This window comes from Piliocolobus tephrosceles, chromosome 2 (genome assembly GCF_002776525.5).
Source record: "Piliocolobus tephrosceles isolate RC106 chromosome 2, ASM277652v3, whole genome shotgun sequence".
NCBI lineage: Eukaryota > Metazoa > Chordata > Mammalia > Primates > Cercopithecidae > Piliocolobus > Piliocolobus tephrosceles.
In genome coordinates this window covers 55,963,434-55,983,426 of record NC_045435.1, presented here as the reverse complement: position 1 = coordinate 55,983,426, position 19,993 = coordinate 55,963,434, and the positions used below count along the sequence as shown (strand labels likewise).

At 44.3% G+C, this 19,993-nt stretch overlaps 1 protein-coding gene across 1 annotated transcript in view; it reads left to right on the top strand.

Moving 5' to 3' along the window:
• The first annotated feature begins 9,103 nt into the window (after positions 1-9,103).
• Positions 9,104-19,993, top strand: part of ARL8B (ADP ribosylation factor like GTPase 8B) — a 57,112-nt gene continuing 46,222 nt past the window's right edge. Inside the window, 2 exon segments of the mRNA XM_023218575.3 lie at positions 9,104-9,278; positions 9,280-9,435. Of these exon segments, the coding sequence (XP_023074343.3) occupies positions 9,141-9,278; positions 9,280-9,435 (294 nt within the window). The 5' untranslated portion in view covers positions 9,104-9,140.

Sequence of the window (19,993 nt, the reverse complement as noted above, 5' to 3'; positions counted from 1 at the left end):
TAGGGCAGTGTTGCAATGTTGGCTCACTGCAACCTCAACCTCCCAGGTTCAAGTGATTCTCCTGCCTCAATCTCCCGAGGTAGCTAGGACTACAGGCATGTGCCACCATGCCCGGCTACTAATTTTTGTACTTTTAGTAGAGATGAGGTTTCACCATGTTGGCCAGGCTGGTCTCGAACTCCTGACCTAAAGTGATCCACCCACCTGGGCCTCCAAAAGTGCTGAGATTACAAGCATGAGTCACCAAGCCCGGCCTGTGCTAGGCTACATTCTAAGAGCTTGATGTGAAGTCATTCATTTACTCTTCACAATAATCCTGTGAGGCAGATAACAACGTTTTCTCCTTTATAGTAAATGGAGGCACAGAGAGGTTAAGCAACTTGCACAGTTCATACAGCTGCTACGTAGAAAAGCTGGTATAAAGCTGGGCGTGTGGCTCATGACTGTAATCCCAGCACTTTGAGAGACTGAGGCAGGCAGGTTACTTGAGGTCAGGAGTTCAAGACCAGCCTGGCTAACATAGCAAAACCCAGTCTCTACTAAAAATACAAAAAATTAACCAGATATGGTGGCACGTGCCTGTAGTCCCAGCTACTTTGGAGGCTGAGGCATGAGAATTGCTTGAACCAGGGAGGCAGAGGTTGTAGTGAGCTTTGATCATGCTATTGAACTATAGTTGGGAGACGAGAGCAAGACTCTGTCTCCAAAAAAAAAAAAAAAAAAAAAAAAAGAAGAAAGAAAAGAAAAGCTGGTATAAAAATCAGTCATTTTAACTATGTAGACCATATATATTCAGGATAACTCTATCATCCTGCTTTTTTTTTGCTTTATTTAATGTAATTTTTAAAAAACTGCTGGCATGGCTGGAATTATAATTTTAGTTTATATACTCGTCATTCTAATAGTATGTTAGGTATTATCAGTGATGGGGTGGTAAATGTCTGAGAATCAACTCTCTAGGGGACAGGAAATACTGATTTGAAGTGTTTGCCAGTTTCTGTGGTGTAAATATTTCCACTATGGCCAATTTCAAGCTACCAATGTGACATCAGTGAACACAGAGTTGAGATGTTCAGTAGCTCTCCATTACATGACGTTTCCATTATACAGATGCACTACCCATAAATGCTACAGGAACATAGATAATAGCAAACTACAGCAAAATAACTAGGAAATGATGAGTTTTTAGTATTTATTGCCGGTATATACTTATTTATTTTAGAGACTGTTCTCCCTATGTTGCCCAGGCTGGTCTTGAACCCCTGGCTCAAGCAATCCTCCCACTTTGGCCTCCCAAAGTGCTGGGATTACAGGCGTGAGCCACTGCTCCTGGCTGCCTTTATTTTTATTTTTTATTTTATATTTATTTATTTATTTATTATTATTTTTTGAGACAAAGTCTCACTCTGTCACTCAGGCTGGAATTCAGTGGCGCCATCTCGCCTCACTGCAACCTTTGCCTCCCGGGGTCAAGCAATTCTCCTGCCTCAGCCTCCTGAGTAGCTGGGATTACAGGCGCCCACCACCACACTCTGCTAATTTTTGTATTTTTAGTAGAGATGGGGTTCACCATGTTGGTCAGACTGGTCTCCAACTCGTGACTTCAGGTGATCTGCCCACCTCGGCCTCCCAAAGTGCTGGGATTACAAGTAAGAGACGCTGCGCCCAGCCTATTTTTATTTATTATTATTATTATTTTTTGAGACAGAGTTTTGTTCTTGTCGCCCAAGCTGGAGTGCAATGGCAGTGGTCTTGGCTCACTGCAACCTCCGCCTCCCAGGTTCAAGTGATTCTCCTGCCTCAGCCTCCTGAGTAGCTGGAATTACATGCACTGGCCCCCACGTCCAGCTGATTTTTGTACTTTTAGTAGAGATGGGGTTTCGCCATGTTGTCCGGGCTAATCTCGAACTCCTGACCTCAGGTGATCCGCCTGCCTCCACCTTCCAAAGTGCTAGGAATACAGGCGTGAGCCACCATGCCTGGTCTGCCTTTATTTTTAATAAAATGTATTTAACTGTACGTTGAGTGACTAAAGGGAGCTATTGAGTAATGTTTACATGTTCTCATTTTTGTAAATAAGAGAAACTCTCCCTGGGCATGGTGGTAGGTCCCAGTAACTTGGGAGGCTTAGGTAGGATAATCCCTTGAGTCCAGGAGTTTTGGTGCAATTTAGGCAATATAGCCTAATATAGACCCCGTCTTTAAAAAAAAATCATAAATAAATAAGGGCCAGGCGTGGTGGCTCACGCCTATAATCCCAGCACTTTGGGAGGCCAAGGTGGGCAGGTCACAAGGTCAGGAGTTCAAGACAAGCCTGGCCAACATGGCGAAACCTCGTCTCTACTAAAAATACAAAAATTAGCTGGGTGTGGTGGTGGGTGCCTGTAATCCCAGGTACTCAGGAGGCTGAGGCACAAGAATTGCTTGAACCCTGGAGGCAGGGGTTACAGTGAGCTGAGATCATGTCACTATACTCCAGCCTGGGCAACAGAGTGAGACTTTGTCTAAACATAAAATAAAATAAAATAAAATAAAATATAAAATAAAAAATAAAATAAAATAAATAAAATAAAATAAATAGAAGCCTGGGCAACATAGCAAGACCCTCCCCTTACACAAAATTAAGAAATTAGCTGGGTATGGTGGTGCACACCTGTGGTCCCAGCTACTCAGGAGGCTGAGAGGGGAGGATGACATGGGCTCAGGAGGTCAAGGCTGCAGTGAGCCGTGATGATGCCTCTGAACTCCAGCATGGGGTGACAAAGCAAGACCCTGTTGCGAAAAAGAAGAAGAAGAAAAAAAACCCAAAAACCTCTTTACTCCTTTGTATTTGTTTGCTAGGGCTGCTGTAATGAAGTACCACTAATTGGGTGCCTTAAAACCACAGAAACTTATTGTCTCACAGTTCTGCGGGTTAGAAGTCTAAAATCACAGTGCCCCAGAGCCATGCTCTTTCTGAAGCTCTTGGGGAAAATCCTTCCTCTCCTCTTCTGGCTTCTGGTGGTTTGCTGGCAATCCTCAGTGTTCTCTGACTTGCAGCTGTAACAACTCAATCTCTGCCTTGGTCGTCCACGGTATTCTGTCTCGTGTGTCGGTATTTCTTCTCCTCTTCTTAAAAGGATGCCAATCACAGTGGATGGAGAGACCACCCTATTCCAGTATGATCTCATCTTAACTAATTACATCTATAGTGACCCTGTTTCAAACAAGGTCACATGCTGAAATACTGGGAGTTAGGGCTTCAATATCTCCCCTCCTCTTCCCACCCCTCCCCTCCTATCTTTCTCTCTTTTCCTTCCTTCCTTCCTTCCTTCCTTCCTTCCTTCCTTCCTTCCTTCCTTCCTTCCTTCCTTCCTTCCTTCCTCCCTCCCTCCCTGCCTCCTGCCCGCCCTTGCCCTCGCCCTCTCTCTCTCTCTTTTTTTTTTTTGAGACGGAGTCTCGCTCTGTGGCCCAGGCTGGAGTGCAATGGCCGGATCTCAGCTCACTGCAAGCTCCGCCTCCCGGGCTCACGCCATTCTCCTGTCTCAGCCTCCCGAGTAGCTGGGACTACAGGCGCCCGCCACCTCACCCGGCTAGTTTTTTGTATTTTTTAGTAGAGACGGAGTTTCACCGTGTTAGCCAGGATGGTCTCGATCTCCTGACCTCGTGATCCGCCCGTCTCGGCCTCCCAAAGTGCTGGGATTACAGGCTTGAGCCACTGCACCCGGCCGCCCTCGCCCTCTCTTTCCTGACCTCTGGTGATCCACTTGTCTTGGCCTCCCGAAGTGCTGGGATCATAGGCATGAGCCACCAAGTGCCCATCTTTCCCTTCTCCCTCCCCCTCCTCCTCACCCTCCCTTTCCCCTTCCCTTCCCTTTCTATTTTTTAATTAGAGACGGGTCTCACTTTGCTGCTCTGGCTGGTCTTGAAGTCTTGAGTGCAAGCAATCTCCCACCTTGGTCTCCCAAATCCTGTGAGGATTACAGGCATGAGCCACCACATCCGGCCTTCAATATGTCTTTTTTTAAGGAGGGAGGGGACACCATTCAACCCCTAAAACCCCCTTACAGTCAGTTTGCCACAGTTGTGCCATAGTGAGCTGCTGTTGCTTCTTTTTTCTTTCTAAATAATCAATAGACACAGAAAAACGAACTAAAAATATCAGTTGGATCACTGTCCTGGCTTCCCATCACACCGAGTAAAATCCAAGGTAGGCCCACCATGCCGGCTTTCAATCTGCTGCCTTCCTCCTTCTCCATCCACATCTGTTCCAACACCCCGCTTCACTAATCCGTGCCAGCCACGCCGACTGTCTTTCTCTGCCCAGAGCATTCTGCACTCCTCCCAAACTGGGTCTTTGCTGTTCCTTCTGCCCGGAATGTGCTTCCTTCCACCAGATGTCTGCCCGGATCTCTTTCTCACTTCCTCTAAGTCTTTCCACCCAGAGCCACCTGATCTGAAGTAGAACAGTCCTCTCTTGTTCCTTCTCTTGTTCAGCTTTCTTTACTACATGCTATTATGTCTCAGATTTATTTGTTTATTTTATTTTTTTGAGACAGGGCCTCACTTTGTTACCCAGGCTGGAGCACAGTCGTGGCTCACTGAAGCCTCTGATTCCTCGGCTCAGGTGAGCCTCCTGCCTCAGCTTCCCAAGAAGCTGGGACTACAGGCATGCGCACCACATGGCCAAGTTTTTAAGTTTTTTTGTAGAGACAGGGTCTCATTATCTTGTCCAGGCTGGTCTTGAACTCCTGGGCTCAGGTGATCTCCCTGCCTCAGCCTCCCAAAGGGCTGGGATTATAGGAGTGAGCTGCCAGGCCTCATTTCTTAGTTTGTTTATTATAGTATATGTCTCCCCCACTGGATTGTAGGCTCCATGAGGGAAGGAAATTTTTTTCATTTTAAAGCCTTAAATATACGTTAAAATAAATTATATTGTGGCCAGGCATGGTGGCTCATGCCTGTAATCCCAGCACTTTGGGAGGCCAAGGCAGGCTGATCACTTGAGGTCAGGAGTTCAAGACCAGCCTGGCCAACATAGTGAAATCCCATCTCTACTAAAAATACAAAAATTAGCTGGGTGTGGTGGCATGTGCCTATACTTCCAGCTACTTAGTGGACTGAGGGAGGAGAATAGCTTGAACCTGGGAGGCAGAGGTTGCAGTGAGCTGAGATGGCACCACTGCACTGCAGCCTGGGTGACAGAGCAAGATTCTATCTCAAGAAACAAAAAGTAAATTGTATTTTGAACAGACAATCCATTTATATGTTTGAAAAGTCAAAGTTTGCCTCTAGGGGCACGTTATAGAATAACTAAAATAGACCAGGCACAGTGGCTCACGCCTGTATTCCCAGCTCTTTGGGAGGCCCAGGTGGGCTGATCACTTGAGGTCAGGAGTTGGAGACCAGACTGGCCAACATGGTGAAACCTGATCTCTACTAAAAATACAAAAAAAAAAAAAAAAAGCCAGATGTGATAGCACACGCCTGTAATCCCAGCTACTTGAGAGGCTGAGGCAAGAGAATCGCTTGAACCCGGGAGGTGGAGGTTGCAGTGAGCTGAGATTGTGCCACTGCACTCCAATCTGGGCAACAGAATGCGACTCTGTCTCCAAAAACAAATAAAAATAAAATAAAATAGGACAAATAAATACATAAAAGAAAAAGAGAAAAATCAAAGTGGTATGAAAGTTATCTGGACAAGTCTCATTTCCATTTCTGCCACCAGACATCCAGTTTTTCCTACCCCCATAGGAAATCATTTTTATTCATTTCCTAGTATTTCTTTATGCAGACACCATACACATATGCTTATATATGTATAATCATATGCACTATTATTTTCTCATCTTACATTCCAAATATCATTATGTACACAGTCTGAACCCTGACTTTTTTTGTTTTTTTTTTTGAGACAGTCTATTTTTTTTTTGGAGAGAGTGTCACTCTGTCGCCCAGGCTGGAGTGCAGTGGCGCAATCTCAGCTCGCTACAAGCTCCGCCTCTCGGGTTCACAATATTCTCCTGCCTCAGCCTCCCCAGTAGCTGGGACTACAGGCTCCCAACACCACGCCCAGCTAATTTTTTGTATGTTTAGTAGAGACGGGTTTTCACCGTGTTAGCCAGGATGGTCTTGATCTCCTGACCTTGTGATCCACCCGCCTCGGCCTCCCGAAGTGCTGGGATTACAGGCATGAGCCACTGCGCCTGGCCTTGAGACAGTCTTAATCTGTCACCCAGGCTGGAATACAGTGGTGCAATCTCAGCCCATTGCAACCTCTGCCTCCTGGGTTCAAGGGATTCTCCTGCCTCAGCCTCATGAATAGCTGGGATTATAGGCACGCACCACCACGCTTGGCTAATTTTTGTAATTTTAGTAGAGATTGGGTTTTGCCATGTTGGCCAGGATGGTCTCGAATTCCCAGCCTCAAGTGATCTGCCCTCCCAAAGTGCTGGGACTACAGGTGTGAGCCACTGTGCCCAGCCATGAACCTTGATTTTTTTGTCTCTTGAAAATATTTCCTGATCATCATTCTTTATCAGTTTACAGATAACTTTCTTCTTCATATATATATATATATATATATATATTTACAGCTGCATAGTATTCCTTTCTGGGGACACACCCTGGTTAATCAGTTCCCTATTGATAGACACTCATTGCTTCCCATTGTAAACTAAAAATAAAATCCTGGGCTGGGCCCAGTGGGTCACGCCTGTAATCCCAGTACTTTGGGAGGCTAAGGTGGGCGGATCATGAGGTCAAAAGATTGAGACCATCCTGGCCAACATGGTGAAACCCCATCTCTACTAAAAATACAAAAATTAGCCTGGCTTGGTGGCAGGCCTGTAGTCCCAGCTACTCGGGAGGCTGAGGGAGGAGAATTGCTTGAACCCAGGAGCCTGAGGTTGCAGTGAGCTGAGATTGCGCCACTGCACTCCAGCCTGGCAACAGAGGGAGACTCATCTCAAAAAAAAAAAAAAAAAAAAAAAAAATTCCTGGGCTGGGTATGGGCATGGTGGCTCAGGCCTGTAATCCCAATACTTTGAGAGACTGAAGCAGGAGGATCACTTGAGCCTAAGAATTCAAGGCTGCAATGAGCTATGATCTGCCATTGCACTCCAACCTGGGCAACTGTGCTTGACTCTGCCTTGAAATCAAATAAACAAAAAAACTAAGCTCCCTCAACTGACTACACAGACCCTTCCTGGACAAAGAGATCCTAGGAAAATCTTAGAAACTGAGTTCCTTCCCTCGACAAGATGGGAAGTCAGTCACACCTGGTTATACCTCCTCCCTTATGTGGTTTAGAAACAACAAATGACCAACATTAACATTACAATAGAGATCATAAGACTGACAAAATGGACTCTGTGACAATTAGGTACCAAATTATAAACAGGACCTAAGGCCATACTAGGCAAGGGTTAAATGACTAACTGCAAGGTTTTTCTTTTTCTCTACCAGCTAAACCAGCAATGGCCTGGAAATAAACACAATTAAAACAGTTACAACTCTCTTCCAGATGCAGGCTAACTGATCTGTTCCACAAGCCTAACTGTGGCTTTGATTAGACAAGAGACTGACTTCTGTAACTTTCTCCTGTTAAGAGACAGCTTACTATGCATCCATGCATTGGTTCTGGCTGGCTTTTTGTTTTGTTTTGTTTTTTTTGTTTTTTTGAGATAGAGTCTTGCTCTGTCACCCAGGATGGCGTGCAGGGGCATGATCTCGGTCACTGCAACCTCTGCCTCCTGGATTCAAGCGATTCTCCTGCCTCAGTCTCTGGCATAGCTGGGATTACAGGCACGTGCCACCATGCCTGGCTAATTTTTGTATTTTTAGTAGAGACGGGGTTTCACCATGTTGGTCAGGCTGGTCTTGAACTCCTGACCTGAGGTGACCTGCCCGCCTTGGCCTTCCAATGTGTTGGGATTACAGGCATGAGCCACTGCACCTGGCCTGGGCTAATTTTTTGTATCTTTAGTACAGACGGGGTTTCACCATGTTGGCCAGGCTGGTCTCAAATTCCTGACCTCATGATCCACCCGCCTCAGCCTCCCAAAGTGTTGGGATTACAGGCTGTGAGCCACCACACCCAGCTCAGTTCTGGCTGGTTTTACAGAGGCCAAGCACTTGAATGCCTTTCTGGTCCCTGATTCACTTTCTGATGTGGAGGGCCTGATTATAATACATTTACTTTATTTATTTATTAATTTTTTTTTGAGACAGGGTCTCACTCTATCACCCAGGCTGAAGTGCAGTGGCATGATCTCGGCTCACTGCAACCTTCACCTTTTGGGTTCACACAATTCTCCCACCTCAGCTTCCCAAGCAGCTGAGACTACAGGTGCATGCCACCATGTTCGGCTAATTTTGTTTTTTTAGTAGAGATGGGGCTTCACCAGGTTGGTCAGGCTGGTCTCAAACTCCTGACCTCAGGTGATCTGCCCGTCTTGGCCTCCCAAAGTGCTGGGATTACAGGCATGAGCCACCACACCCTGCCTGATTATAATACATTTAAATGTTAAGTCGCCACCCTTAAATGAACAAAGTCATATGAACCATACAGATTTGTTCACTATGTGTGTGTTAGGACCACCACCTTCATACATATTAATAGCTCCTTCCATAAGTGAAATATGTTTACTTGGCCAACCCTTCAATATAAATTCTTGTTGCACCCTTCCCTCTCTCAAAGTGCTTACTTTTTTTTTTTTTAGCCTGAGGCTGCACTTCCTGCCTACAGGTTATAATCCCCTTCTTAGGAAATAAAGCTCTCCTTTCTAAATTTATAAACTGTGTGATTTTTAAGTTAACACTATCTTTTGCTACTACCAAAAATGTAGGACAGGAAGTTTTATTCCAAGCTAACTCTTCCAGAGTCTTGAAGTCTTCCTGCAGAGTAGATTGTTGATGAACGATTATAGAAAAAAAATGAATGAATTAACGAATGAATAAGTGGATGAATAACGAAAGAACCAACAGTGAATGAATGGAGAGAAAGCCTCAAGGCGGCCCGCGGGTACGCTGTGCTGCGGAGCATGCCCACCAGGTGGCGCTGCCAGCGGCGGGGGCGCCTGGTCAGACGGGCCGCGCCGCTCTTGCCGTGGGTGCAGACGGCGGCGCCGGGACGGGCGTGGGGGGGTAGGGCGAGTCATATGACCCGCTTAGCTTCCTGGCTCTGGCCGCTGCTGCCCGCCGGTGTCCGCCCGTGTCGCGCCGGGGCACCGAGGAGCCGTTGGGGGGTCTGGGCGGAGGCCCGCTCGTGTGGAAGTCGTCGACGCCGCCGCTCGTCTGTCGTCCCGTCCGTCCTCGATCCCGGCCGCCATCATGCTGGCGCTCATCTCCCGCCTGCTGGACTGGTTCCGTTCGCTCTTTTGGAAGGAGGAGATGGAGCTGACGCTCGTGGGGCTGCAGTACTCGGGCAAGACCACCTTCGTCAATGTCATCGCGGTGAGTGCCCGCCCACGCTCTTGCCCGGGGCTCCGCAGCCCGGAGTCCGGCCCGACGCCTCTAGAAGGCCTGAGTTGGGGGCTCCCCTCGGCACGATGGGACTGATGGCGGGGGGCGTGCGAAGCTGGGCCTGTCACCTCCCGAGGGCCAGAAGTTGGAATTTCCCGCGTGTTGGCGGCGCGGGGAGTAGCACTGAGATCGGCAGCGGAAGGGTTAAGTCTGTGTAGACATTTTCCAAGGGCTGTGTCCTCAACGTCGCGGGGGCTCGGAAAGAGTTAAATTGGTCTCGTCATATTTTTTAAAGCACTTGGGGATTGGGGTTTCCATCGGGTTTGCCCAGTAGGGGCAGCCAAAGAGTTAAGTCCAGTCTGTCACTTTCCCAAAGGGTGGGATTTGGCAAATCCTTCAGCCCTATGAGAAGGCGTAAGCATTAAGATCCTCTCTTAAGTTGCCACTTTGGACTAATAGCCCCATTGTGAAAGCGGGAGACCAGTGTGGGCGCCTTCCTGAATTTTGTGGGCAACTCGCCCCATCTAATTCAGTTACTTGTTTTCACCCGTCACCCAGGCGCGGAGACCAAGCTGATGGCTGAGCTCCAGCTAGCCCACAATACATAGTATTTATGAAGCTAAGAGTTAATTGTTTTAAGCGAGTAGATAAGATGGATCTGCAGTAAGCATAAAGTTAACTACCCTGCGAAAGCGGGGTTGGTCTTCCAATGGTGTTTCTCACTTGAAGAGAAAAGAAGGTACTGGACAGGTACATAGCTTAGCAGGCGCAGGGAATGGGTGGAAGGAAAATTGCACGGAGGACTTACATAGAATGTGGTGTTTATTCAGCAATGATTGAGTAGAAAGATGATTATTTCGTTTTGCTTGTTTGATTGTTGGGAAAGAAATAGGAGCGAAAGATTTCTCCTCGATCTTTATTTAGAGCCCAAGAGTTGCTGTGACTCAGTTTTAGCTGGTAGTGGCTTGTACACGCCAGGGGAGTTTTAGAACTGTTCTGAAGAGAGATGGCAGCAGTTCTTCCACCTTTTCAATGACTGTTGAAATCCTGAAGACTAGCTGTCCGACTGGTTAGGTTACACAAGAATGATTCAAACACAGCTTTCATGTTTGAGAAAATAGGTAACTTGTGATTCTTAGTCCTTGCGGTAATAAAGCAACAGGAGTGAGTAAGTCTTGGAGAAAAAGAGATTAGCAGAAATCCCAACGTCCTTTGAAGAATGGTGTGTTTAAGGAAGCTTTACCTGCTTGTTGTTCGGCTCCTTTTCTAATATTATTATTATTACTTTTTTTTCTTTTTTTTTTTTTTGAGACGGAGTTTCGCATTGTCCCCCAGGCTGGAGTGCAGTGGCGAGATCTCAGCTCACTGCAACCTCCACCTCCCAGGTTCAGGCGATTTTCCTGCCTTCACCTCCTGAGTAGCTGGGATTACAGACGTCCTCCACCATGGCCGGCTAATTACTTTTAGTAGGGACGGGTTTTGCTGTGTTGCTCAGGCTGGTCTCAAACTCCTGACCTCATGTGATCCGCCCAACTTGAACTCTTAAATTGCTGGGATTACAGGCGTGAGCCACCATGCCTGGCCACCTAGTGTAATATTATGATTTTTTGAGCTTCCACAGGAATAGAAGAGTGGAATGTGTATCTAATACCACTAATTTTTTTTTTTTCTTTTTTCTGGTAGAGATAAGATCTTCCTATGTTGCCCAGGCCAGCCTTGAACTCCTGGGCTCAATCGAGCCTCCTGCCTTGGCCTCCTAAAGTGCTGGGATTACAGGCATGAACCACTGTTCCTGGCCTAATACCACTGAAATTAATGAGGAAAAATGAACTTCAGATTTACATATTTATATTAGAATTTTTTTCTTTTCCTTTTTTTTTTTTGAAGACAGGATCTTCGCCCAGACTGGAGTGCAGTGGTGCAGTCGTAGCTCACTGCAGCCTCCAACTCCGGGCTGATGTGATCCTCCCTGCCTCAGCCTCCCAAGTAGCTGGGACTACAGGCACGTGCCACTATGCCACTACTGTGACTGGCTATTTATTTATTTATTTAAAAAAAAATTTTTTTTTTTTTATACAGATGGGCTCTTGCTCTGTTACCAGGGCTGGTCTTGAACTCCTGGCCTCAAGCAGTCTTCCTGCCTTGGCCTTCCAGTGTACTGGGATTATAGGCTTGAACCATCATATCCGGCTAGAACTTTTATATAATATGGAAAAGATGAGACATAAGCTTGAGTGAAGTTGAGCTCAGTTAACTAAATTTTCTCATATCCCCTTGAGCTGAGAATTGGAGTCATCTTGTAAATCTTGTTCTTTTGACAACATTGAATTAATGTATCATGTAGATAGGTGTATTAATACAGCCAGTTGTATTTGTTGCAGTTAGGTCGTTATGCATGGGAAGTCTGAAAAGTTGAGCAAATCTTTGAGAAACTTCTTGCTGATATTCATGTTTCTGTTTTCAGTAGACAGTGTAGCTTAATGAGCATGACCTTTGAAGTCAGACAACCCTGGATTTGAAATCTGGCTCTGCCACTTAGCAACCTTATATCCTCTTTGAGTCCTTACTTTCCCATCTATTAAATGGAGGTAATGATATGTTTCTTACAGAGTTACCCTAGGGATTAAATGACATGAAAAATGTTAAGTGGCTAGCACTCATATTGGCCCACAGAAGGGGATAGGTAAATGGTAACTGTTGTTATTATTTGTAATTGGGTGTACCCATTGAATGCAGGAACAATGGCTTGAAAAATACTGAGAAGGGGCTCAGGTAGTATCATTTTCTACTTTGAATCACTATCTATCCGGATGTGGGCTGCAGTAGTGGATTTATGGATTGTGGAAAGTGGTCGCATCATGTGTTCCCCCCGCCCCCCCATTAGATTATTATGCTTAACAACAACAAAACTAATGCAAAGCTGTTGAAGTCAAAGTGAACCAGTGGCTCCACTATTATCTTTTTTTTTTTTGAGATGGAGTCCTGCTCTGTTGCCCAGCCTGGAGTGCAGTGGCGTGATCTTGGCTGACTGCAACCTCTGCCTCCTGGGTTCAGGCTATTCTTGTGCCTCAGCCTCCGGAGTAGCTGGGACTACAGGCGACTGCCACCACACTAGCTAATTTTTGTATTTTTAGTAGAGATGGGGTTTCACCATGTTGGGCAGGCTGTTCTTGAACTCCTGGTCTCAAGTAATGTGCCTGCCTTGGTCTCCCAAAGTGCTGGGATTACAGGTGTGAGCCACTGTGCCTGGCCCACTGTTATCATTAGACTATCCTTTTTAAAATTGTAATGGTGTGGGTAGCTTCAGTTAAGAAAAAGAAAGTCACAAAGATAAGGTGATAGATGTGTTAATTAGCTTGATTTAGTCATTCCACATGGTAAACATGTATCAGGACATCTTGTATTCCATAAATGTATACAGTTATGATTTGTCAATTAAAAGTAATACTAATTTAAAAAAGAAAAAAAAATCTGAGCTGTAATTGACTGATGCTTTTAAGATGCTGAAAAGAGGACCTCAGTAAATTCTTACTTTTTAACCTCAAGGCTCTAACCTAACCCCTGATTCTTATAGAATATATTGAGGATGTAGTGATTAACATCCAAGTTAGTGATTAAAGATGATTTTACAGATTTTTAGGTAGAAACAATGTGTCCAAAATAGTAAGCTTAGCCTTTTAAGAAATCAGCTGCACTTTTTGGATTGTATATAAAATGTTTACTTTATAGAATCAGAAATACAGATGTGTTGAGTACTACGTGTCACTCTAGAAAGTTGACCATTTATTCATTCAAATTTAAGAAGCAACTTCTCAGGTATGAAAAGCTTCAGCTGAAGCCAGTTTTCTTTTTGTAAAAATCAACATTTTGTAAACAAATTAAAATGTCACTACATGTGCCTTAAACATTAAGGAAGATTTAATAGATGTCATTTAACTTACTCAAAAGGTTCATGAAGCTGAATTACTATTATATGTAGGGTTTGGTTTAAGTCTAAAAGATAATGCTGCTTAGTTACAGAATGCTCAGACTTAAAATGCTTTTCCTTAGGATTTTAAAACTGAAATGATACCTCATTTAATCCAATTTTATGTAGGGACACTTGGTATATATAGTGTTCTCTTTTGTTTTGGACGTTATAAAAAAGTAACAACCTAGTCTTTAATTTTCTGATTAGTGTCAGGGAATTAAGTATTTTCCATTGCTAACTGTTCTGGCAGTTATTGCACAATAAGTCATGTGCCTACATGTGTAATGTATGTTGAGTAATCGTTATTTTTAACTGGGGCTCTTAGATATGTTATAGTTATTAAAAAAAATAGGATTTACCAAAATCATATGGGATAAATCTTATGGACATTATGTATTTTTGAAATGGAAGTATAAAAATTTGTTTACACATTTGCGCATTGTTGATATCTGAGGTTAATCCAAGGAAAAGTTTATTACTGCTGAGAATTAGGAAAAGAAGATATTTGGGAAGACTGTAGAAATATGAACCTAGAATCATTTTTAAAAGAGTGTGTAGAAACCTTAATTAAGTAGTCTAATTTAACCCTCAGTTTTTAGATGTGGCTAGCAGATCCAGTGAGGTTAAGTGGAATTCCTAAGGCAACAAAGCTAATTAGTAGCAGAGATAAGAATTAGAATCCGGGACCAGTGTACTTTCTGCTTTTCCCACCTCTTTAGATCCAGCTGAGGTTAGAACCATAGAACTGTGAATTGGGAGATCTTAATCCATTAAACATCTTTTTTGTATTTAATCTAATTTAAAAAATCAGCTGCACTTTTTGTATTGTATATAAAATGTTTGCTTTATAGAATCAGAAATACAGATGTAATGAGTACTATGTGTCACTCTAGAAAGTAGAGAGAGTTTTAAATCCAGGCATCTTAAGCATATTGAGTAACATTTGAGGACTGTATATTTATCTATGAACGTGAATTAGGAGAAGGAATGATAATCTGTGGAAAGTAAGAGTGGAATATTATGTTTGGATATTTAAATAACTGGCTCGCAGACATTATTGAGTTGTTGAAGTACCTTTAATATCTTTAAAAAGCAGAGGGCCGGGTGCGGTGACTTATGCCTGTAATCCCAGCACTTTAGGAGGCCGAGGTGGGCGGATCATGAGGTCAGGAGTTTGAGACCTGCCTGACCAACATGGTGAAACCCCGTCTCTACTAAAAATGCAAAAATTAGCTTGGCATTACTCAGGAGGCTGAGGCAAGAGAATTGCTTGAACCTGGGAGGCGGAGGTTGTGTTGAGCCGAATTTGGGCGATTGCACTCCAGCCTGGGCCACAGAGTGAAAATCCGTCTCAAAAAAAGAAAAAAAAAAACAAAAGCAGAAATAATTTTGTATTTGATTGTATTGCTTATTATTTAATTTCTTGGGAGGTAAGGATGGCAAAAATCATTTTTAAAGAAAATGGGCTGTGGTTCAAGTCTAAATGTTTTACACATCTGAAACTTACTGGAGACGCTAGTCTTCCAATAAGGTGGTCTTCCAGTATAGATTCCGAGTTGTGGAAAATGAGGCATGTTACAAAGGAACATCTCCACCTTCCATAAAGTACTCTACCCTTCATCCCCTCTCCAATTATTTGTTTTTCCTTGCAGACCAAGAATCTTGAAAGCCAAATGTTCTTATTAAGAAGCTGTTAGAGTGCAATAATGCATTCTAAACGACTGTCTTAGATATTTCATAAGTTAATGGATTTTTTAAGTTTTTCAAAGATATAGTAAGTAGATGGTTACTGAACATGGATACAAAATACATTGAACCTATAAAAAAGTTACTCAAATATTATTAAAAAATTTTTTTCTGAAAATTTTGTGTTACCAAAACAATACAGGCTCATTAGTGGAGATAAGAAAAGAATAAAGTAGAAGAAGCCACTTATTTCTACCATCCAAGATTAACTACTATAAACATTAAAAGCATTTCGTTTTTGTCTTTTCAATATGTCTATCCAGATGTCTTTTAAAAAGTTCTGAGATAATATTACTTATAATGCTTTATATTCTGGTTTAATTGTTACAGTGTATGCATTTTTCTATCTAAAACATTTTTCATGTCTTCATAGTTTATTCCATTGTGGTATGTCTTGTGGATATACCATATTTGGTAATTCCCTCATTGGACATTTGAGCGATTTCCTATGTTTTCCTGTTGTACTCAATTTGATCTACATTTCCTGAGGATGCATTCCAGAGTTGGTATTTTTGGGTCAAAAATGCATATTATGTCATATGGCCAAATTGCTTTCCAGAAAGCGTATACTCCCACTGAGAAGGTCTAAACAGTTTTTTTTTTTTTTTTAGAGTCTCGCTCTTGTTGCCCAGGCTAGAGTGCAGTGGCATGGTCTTGGCACACTGCAACCTCCACCTCCTGGGTTCAAGTGATTCTCCTGCCTCAGCTTCCCGAGTAGCTGGGATTACAGGCTTTTGCCACCTCACCTAGCTAATTCTGAACAGATTTCATGTATAAAGTTGGACTTTGGTTAAGCACTTTGTCCTCTGGTATTTTTTAAGACATACATAGTTTTGTTGATGAAGTAAAGCAGTATTTTAAAATTATCCTATTAGATACTGCTCTGTTTGTGTTTAATGCATTTTAAGAAGTTCCTTTTTATATTTCAGCAACTGCCAAGACTAATAGCTATAGAGAACATAATTGTTTCTGAGACAAGTTCTTTCTCTGTTGCGCATGCTGAAGTGTAGTGGCATGATCATGGCTTATGGCAGCCTCTACCTCCTGGGCTCTGGCTCAAGAGACCCTCCCACCTTAGCCTGCCAAGTAGTAGGGACCACAGGCATATGTCACTATGCCTGGCTAATTTTTTTAAAAAAGGTTCTTGCTGCTGGGTGTGGTGGCTCACGCGCCTGTAATCCCAGCATTTAGGGAGTCAGAAGCAGGAGGATTACTTGAGGCCAGGAGTTGAAGACCAGCCTGGGCAACATAGTGAGGCCACATTCTCCACATTGTCTCTCTCTCTCTCTTTTTTTTTTTTCAGACGGAGTCTTGCTCTGTCACCCAGGCTGTAGTATAGTGGCATGATCTTGGCTCACTGTGACCTCTGCCTCCTGTGTTCAAGTGATTCTCCTGCCTCAGCCTCCCAAGTAGCTAGGACTACAGGCATGTGCCACCACACCCAGCTAGTTTTTGTATTTTCAGTAGACAGGGTTTCACCATGTTGGCAAGGCTGGCCTTGAACTCCTGACCTCAGGTGATCTGCCTGCCTCAGCCTCCCAAAGTATTATTATTATTATTATTATTATTATTATTATTATTTTTGAGACAGAGTCTTGCTCTGTCACCCAGGCTGGAGTACAGTGGTGTGATCTCGGCTCACTGCAGCCTCCACCTCCCAGGTTCAAGCAATTGTCCTGTCTCAGCCTCCCGAGTAGCTGGGACTACAGGCGCCTGCCAACACGCCCGGCTAATTTTTTGTATTTTTAGTGGAGACGGGGTTTCACTGTGTTAGCCAGGATGGTCTCGATCTCCTGACCTCGTGAGCCACCCACCTTGGCCTCCCAAAGTGCTGGGATTACAGGCGTGAGCCACCGCGCCTGGCCCTTTTTTTTTTTGAGGCGGAGTCTTGCTCTGTGGCCCGGACTGGAGTGCAGTGGCTGGATCTCAGCCCACTGCAAGCTCCGCCCCCCGGGTTTACGCCACTCTCCCGCCTCGGCCTCCCAAGTAGCTGAGACTACAGGTGCCCGCCACCTCGCCCAGCTAGTTTTTGTATTTTTAGTAGAGACGGGGTTTCACCGTGTTAGCCAGGATGGTCTCGATCTCCTGACCTCGTGATCCGCCCGTCTCGGCCTCCCAAAGTACTGGGATTACAGGCTTGAGCCACCGCGCCCGGCTTTTCTTTTCTTTTTTTTTAGTAGAGACTGGATCTCACTATGTTGCCCAGGCTGGTCCTGGAACTCCTGAGCTCAGGAGATTCTCCTGCCTCAGCCTCCCAAAGTGCTGAGATTACAGGCAGGAGCCTCCACGCTTGCCCCTGAGAACATAGTTCTTTTTTGTTGACCTTCCCAGGGAAGCCATGTAAATATAAATATAGCTTATCCCCTTTAGTTATCATGCTACTATTTTGTTTCAAAAGTATTGGTAAATTGCATATTCCATAACCCTGATATGTTTCAGTATAATCCTTACCTAATCTTGGACCTATTATAGTGGGATGCTGCTTGCTTGTGTTTTTTCTTTTTTGTCTTTTTTTGCAGTGGGATGGGGGTGAGGGGATGGAATCTTGCTCTGTTGCCCAGGCTGAAGGGCAGTGGCGTGATCTCAGCTGACTGTAACTTCTGCCTTCTGGGTTCAGGTGATTCTCCTGTCTTAGCCTCTCCCCAGTAGCTGGGATTACAGGTGTGCACCACCACGCCTGGCTGATTTTTTGTATTTTTAGTAGAGATGGGGTTTTGCTATGTTGGCCAGGCGAGTCTCAAACTTCTGACCTCAAGTGATCTGCCCGCCTCGGCCCAGGCATGAGCCACCATACCCAGCCTATGAACCTATATTCTTACTTCAGTATGCAAAATGTAGCATAATGTTAAGAATGAGGTTGCTTAAAATCTAGATTAGACACGTTGCCTGCCTTTTCTTCACTCTTTTTTTTTTTTTGAGACAGGGTCTCTCACTCTGTCATCCACGCTGGGAATGTAGTGGCACGGGGGTTCAAGTGATTCTCCTGCCTCAGCCTCCCGAGTAGCTAGGACTACAGGTACCCGCCACTACACCCAGCTAATTTTTGTATTTTTAGTAGAGACGAGGTTTCACCATGTGGGCCAGGCTGGTCTCAAACTCCTGTGGTCCGCCCGCCTCAGCCTCCCAAGGTGCTGGGATTATAGGTGTGAGCCTCCGTGCCTGGCCACTGTTTTCTTGAAAGCTCATTTTGTCCAGAGAATGTTTTAATGCCAATACATGGGCTTCATCATTTGTAAATAGTTCTTATCAGAGGAAAACCTAGGAAAAGAAGGGAAACCTACATTTCTCACCTTCATAAATTAGGTATTTCGTTTCTAGCTTTTGGCTTTCTTATTTCTATCTTATTTTTTTGAGACAGAGTTTACTCTGTCACCCAGGCTGGAGTGCAGTGGTGCGAACTCGGCTCAGTACAACCTCTGCCTCCCGAGTTCAAGCAGTTCTCCTGCCTCAGCCTCCTGAGGAGCTGGGTTTAAGGCACGTGCCACCATGCCTAGATAATTTTTGTATTTTTAGTACAGATGCGGGGGGGGGGGGTTTCACCATGTTGGCCACACTGGTCTTGAACTCCTGACCTCAGGTGATCCACCCACGTCAGCCTCCCAAAGTGCTGGGATTACAGGAGTGAGCCACTGCGCCCAGCCTATCTGTTTCTTGAAAATATTAGATTGATGTTACAGGTTTTCATTAACCCTTATATGAATATTTTGTTTACTGCCATTATTTTTTACTCTTAAGTGACTGAAATGTTGAACTTTGGTTTTTGTAATTTTTTTCAGAGTTCTAGTAATTTCAGAAATGAAATGATTTGACTAGTTTTAATCTTTGAATTTTTCTGTCATCCTTTCCTCTTTTTGAGACAGGGTCTCACCGTGTCGCCCAGGCTGGAGTAAAATGCCATAATCATGGCTCACTGCTGCCTCAACCTCTTGGGTACCAGCAGTCCTCTGCCTCAGCTTCCTGAGTAGCTGGGGCTACAGGTGTGTGCCATCATGCCCAGCTAATTAAAAAAAATTTTGTTTTTGTAGAGATGGAATCTTGCTGTGTTGCCTAGGCTGATCTTGAACTCCTGGGCTGAAGCTTTCCTCCTTCCTTGGCCTCCCAGTGTTGGGAGTACAGGCATGAGCCACTGTGCCTAAGTGCTACCATCCTTTCTGTAGTAGATACTGTCCTAAGTTAGGATTGATCATATTCCCTATCATTATTATTATTGTTATTTTTGAGACAGAGTCTTACTCTGTCTCCCAGGCTGGAGTGCAGTGACGTGATCTCGGCTCACTGCAACCTCCGCCTCCCTGGTTCAAGCGATTCTTCTGCCTCATCCTTCCAAGTAGCTGGGACTACAGGCTCCCCCCACCAAGTCTGGCTAATTTTTTTGTATTTTTAGTAGAGATGGGGTTTCACTATGTTGGCCAGGCTGGTCTTGAACTCCTTACCTTAGGTGATCCACCTGCCTCGGCCTCCCAAATTTCTGGGATTACAGGCATGAGCCGCTGCGTCCGGCCCCTCTCATTATTTTTAACCATCAGAAATTATCTTGTTCCCTTGTTTCTAATATTCTTTGTCTCTCTTCACAGAGGCAAGGCTTTACCCTATTTTACAATGCTATACGCCAGTGCTAAGAACAGTCCCTGCCAGATGACAAGCTCTTTAAATACTGAATAAATGAATGAATGAATAATAACAGCGAAGTGTATCTACTCTATGCATGCTTAAACTGTGTGCAAGGCATTGTGATAGAGAACTTATAAATGTACTAGACCAGGTCATTTATGGTAGGGTATGTGCCATGTATAGGATAGGAATATTAAGTGCCTTAAGATTGATACAAAGTGC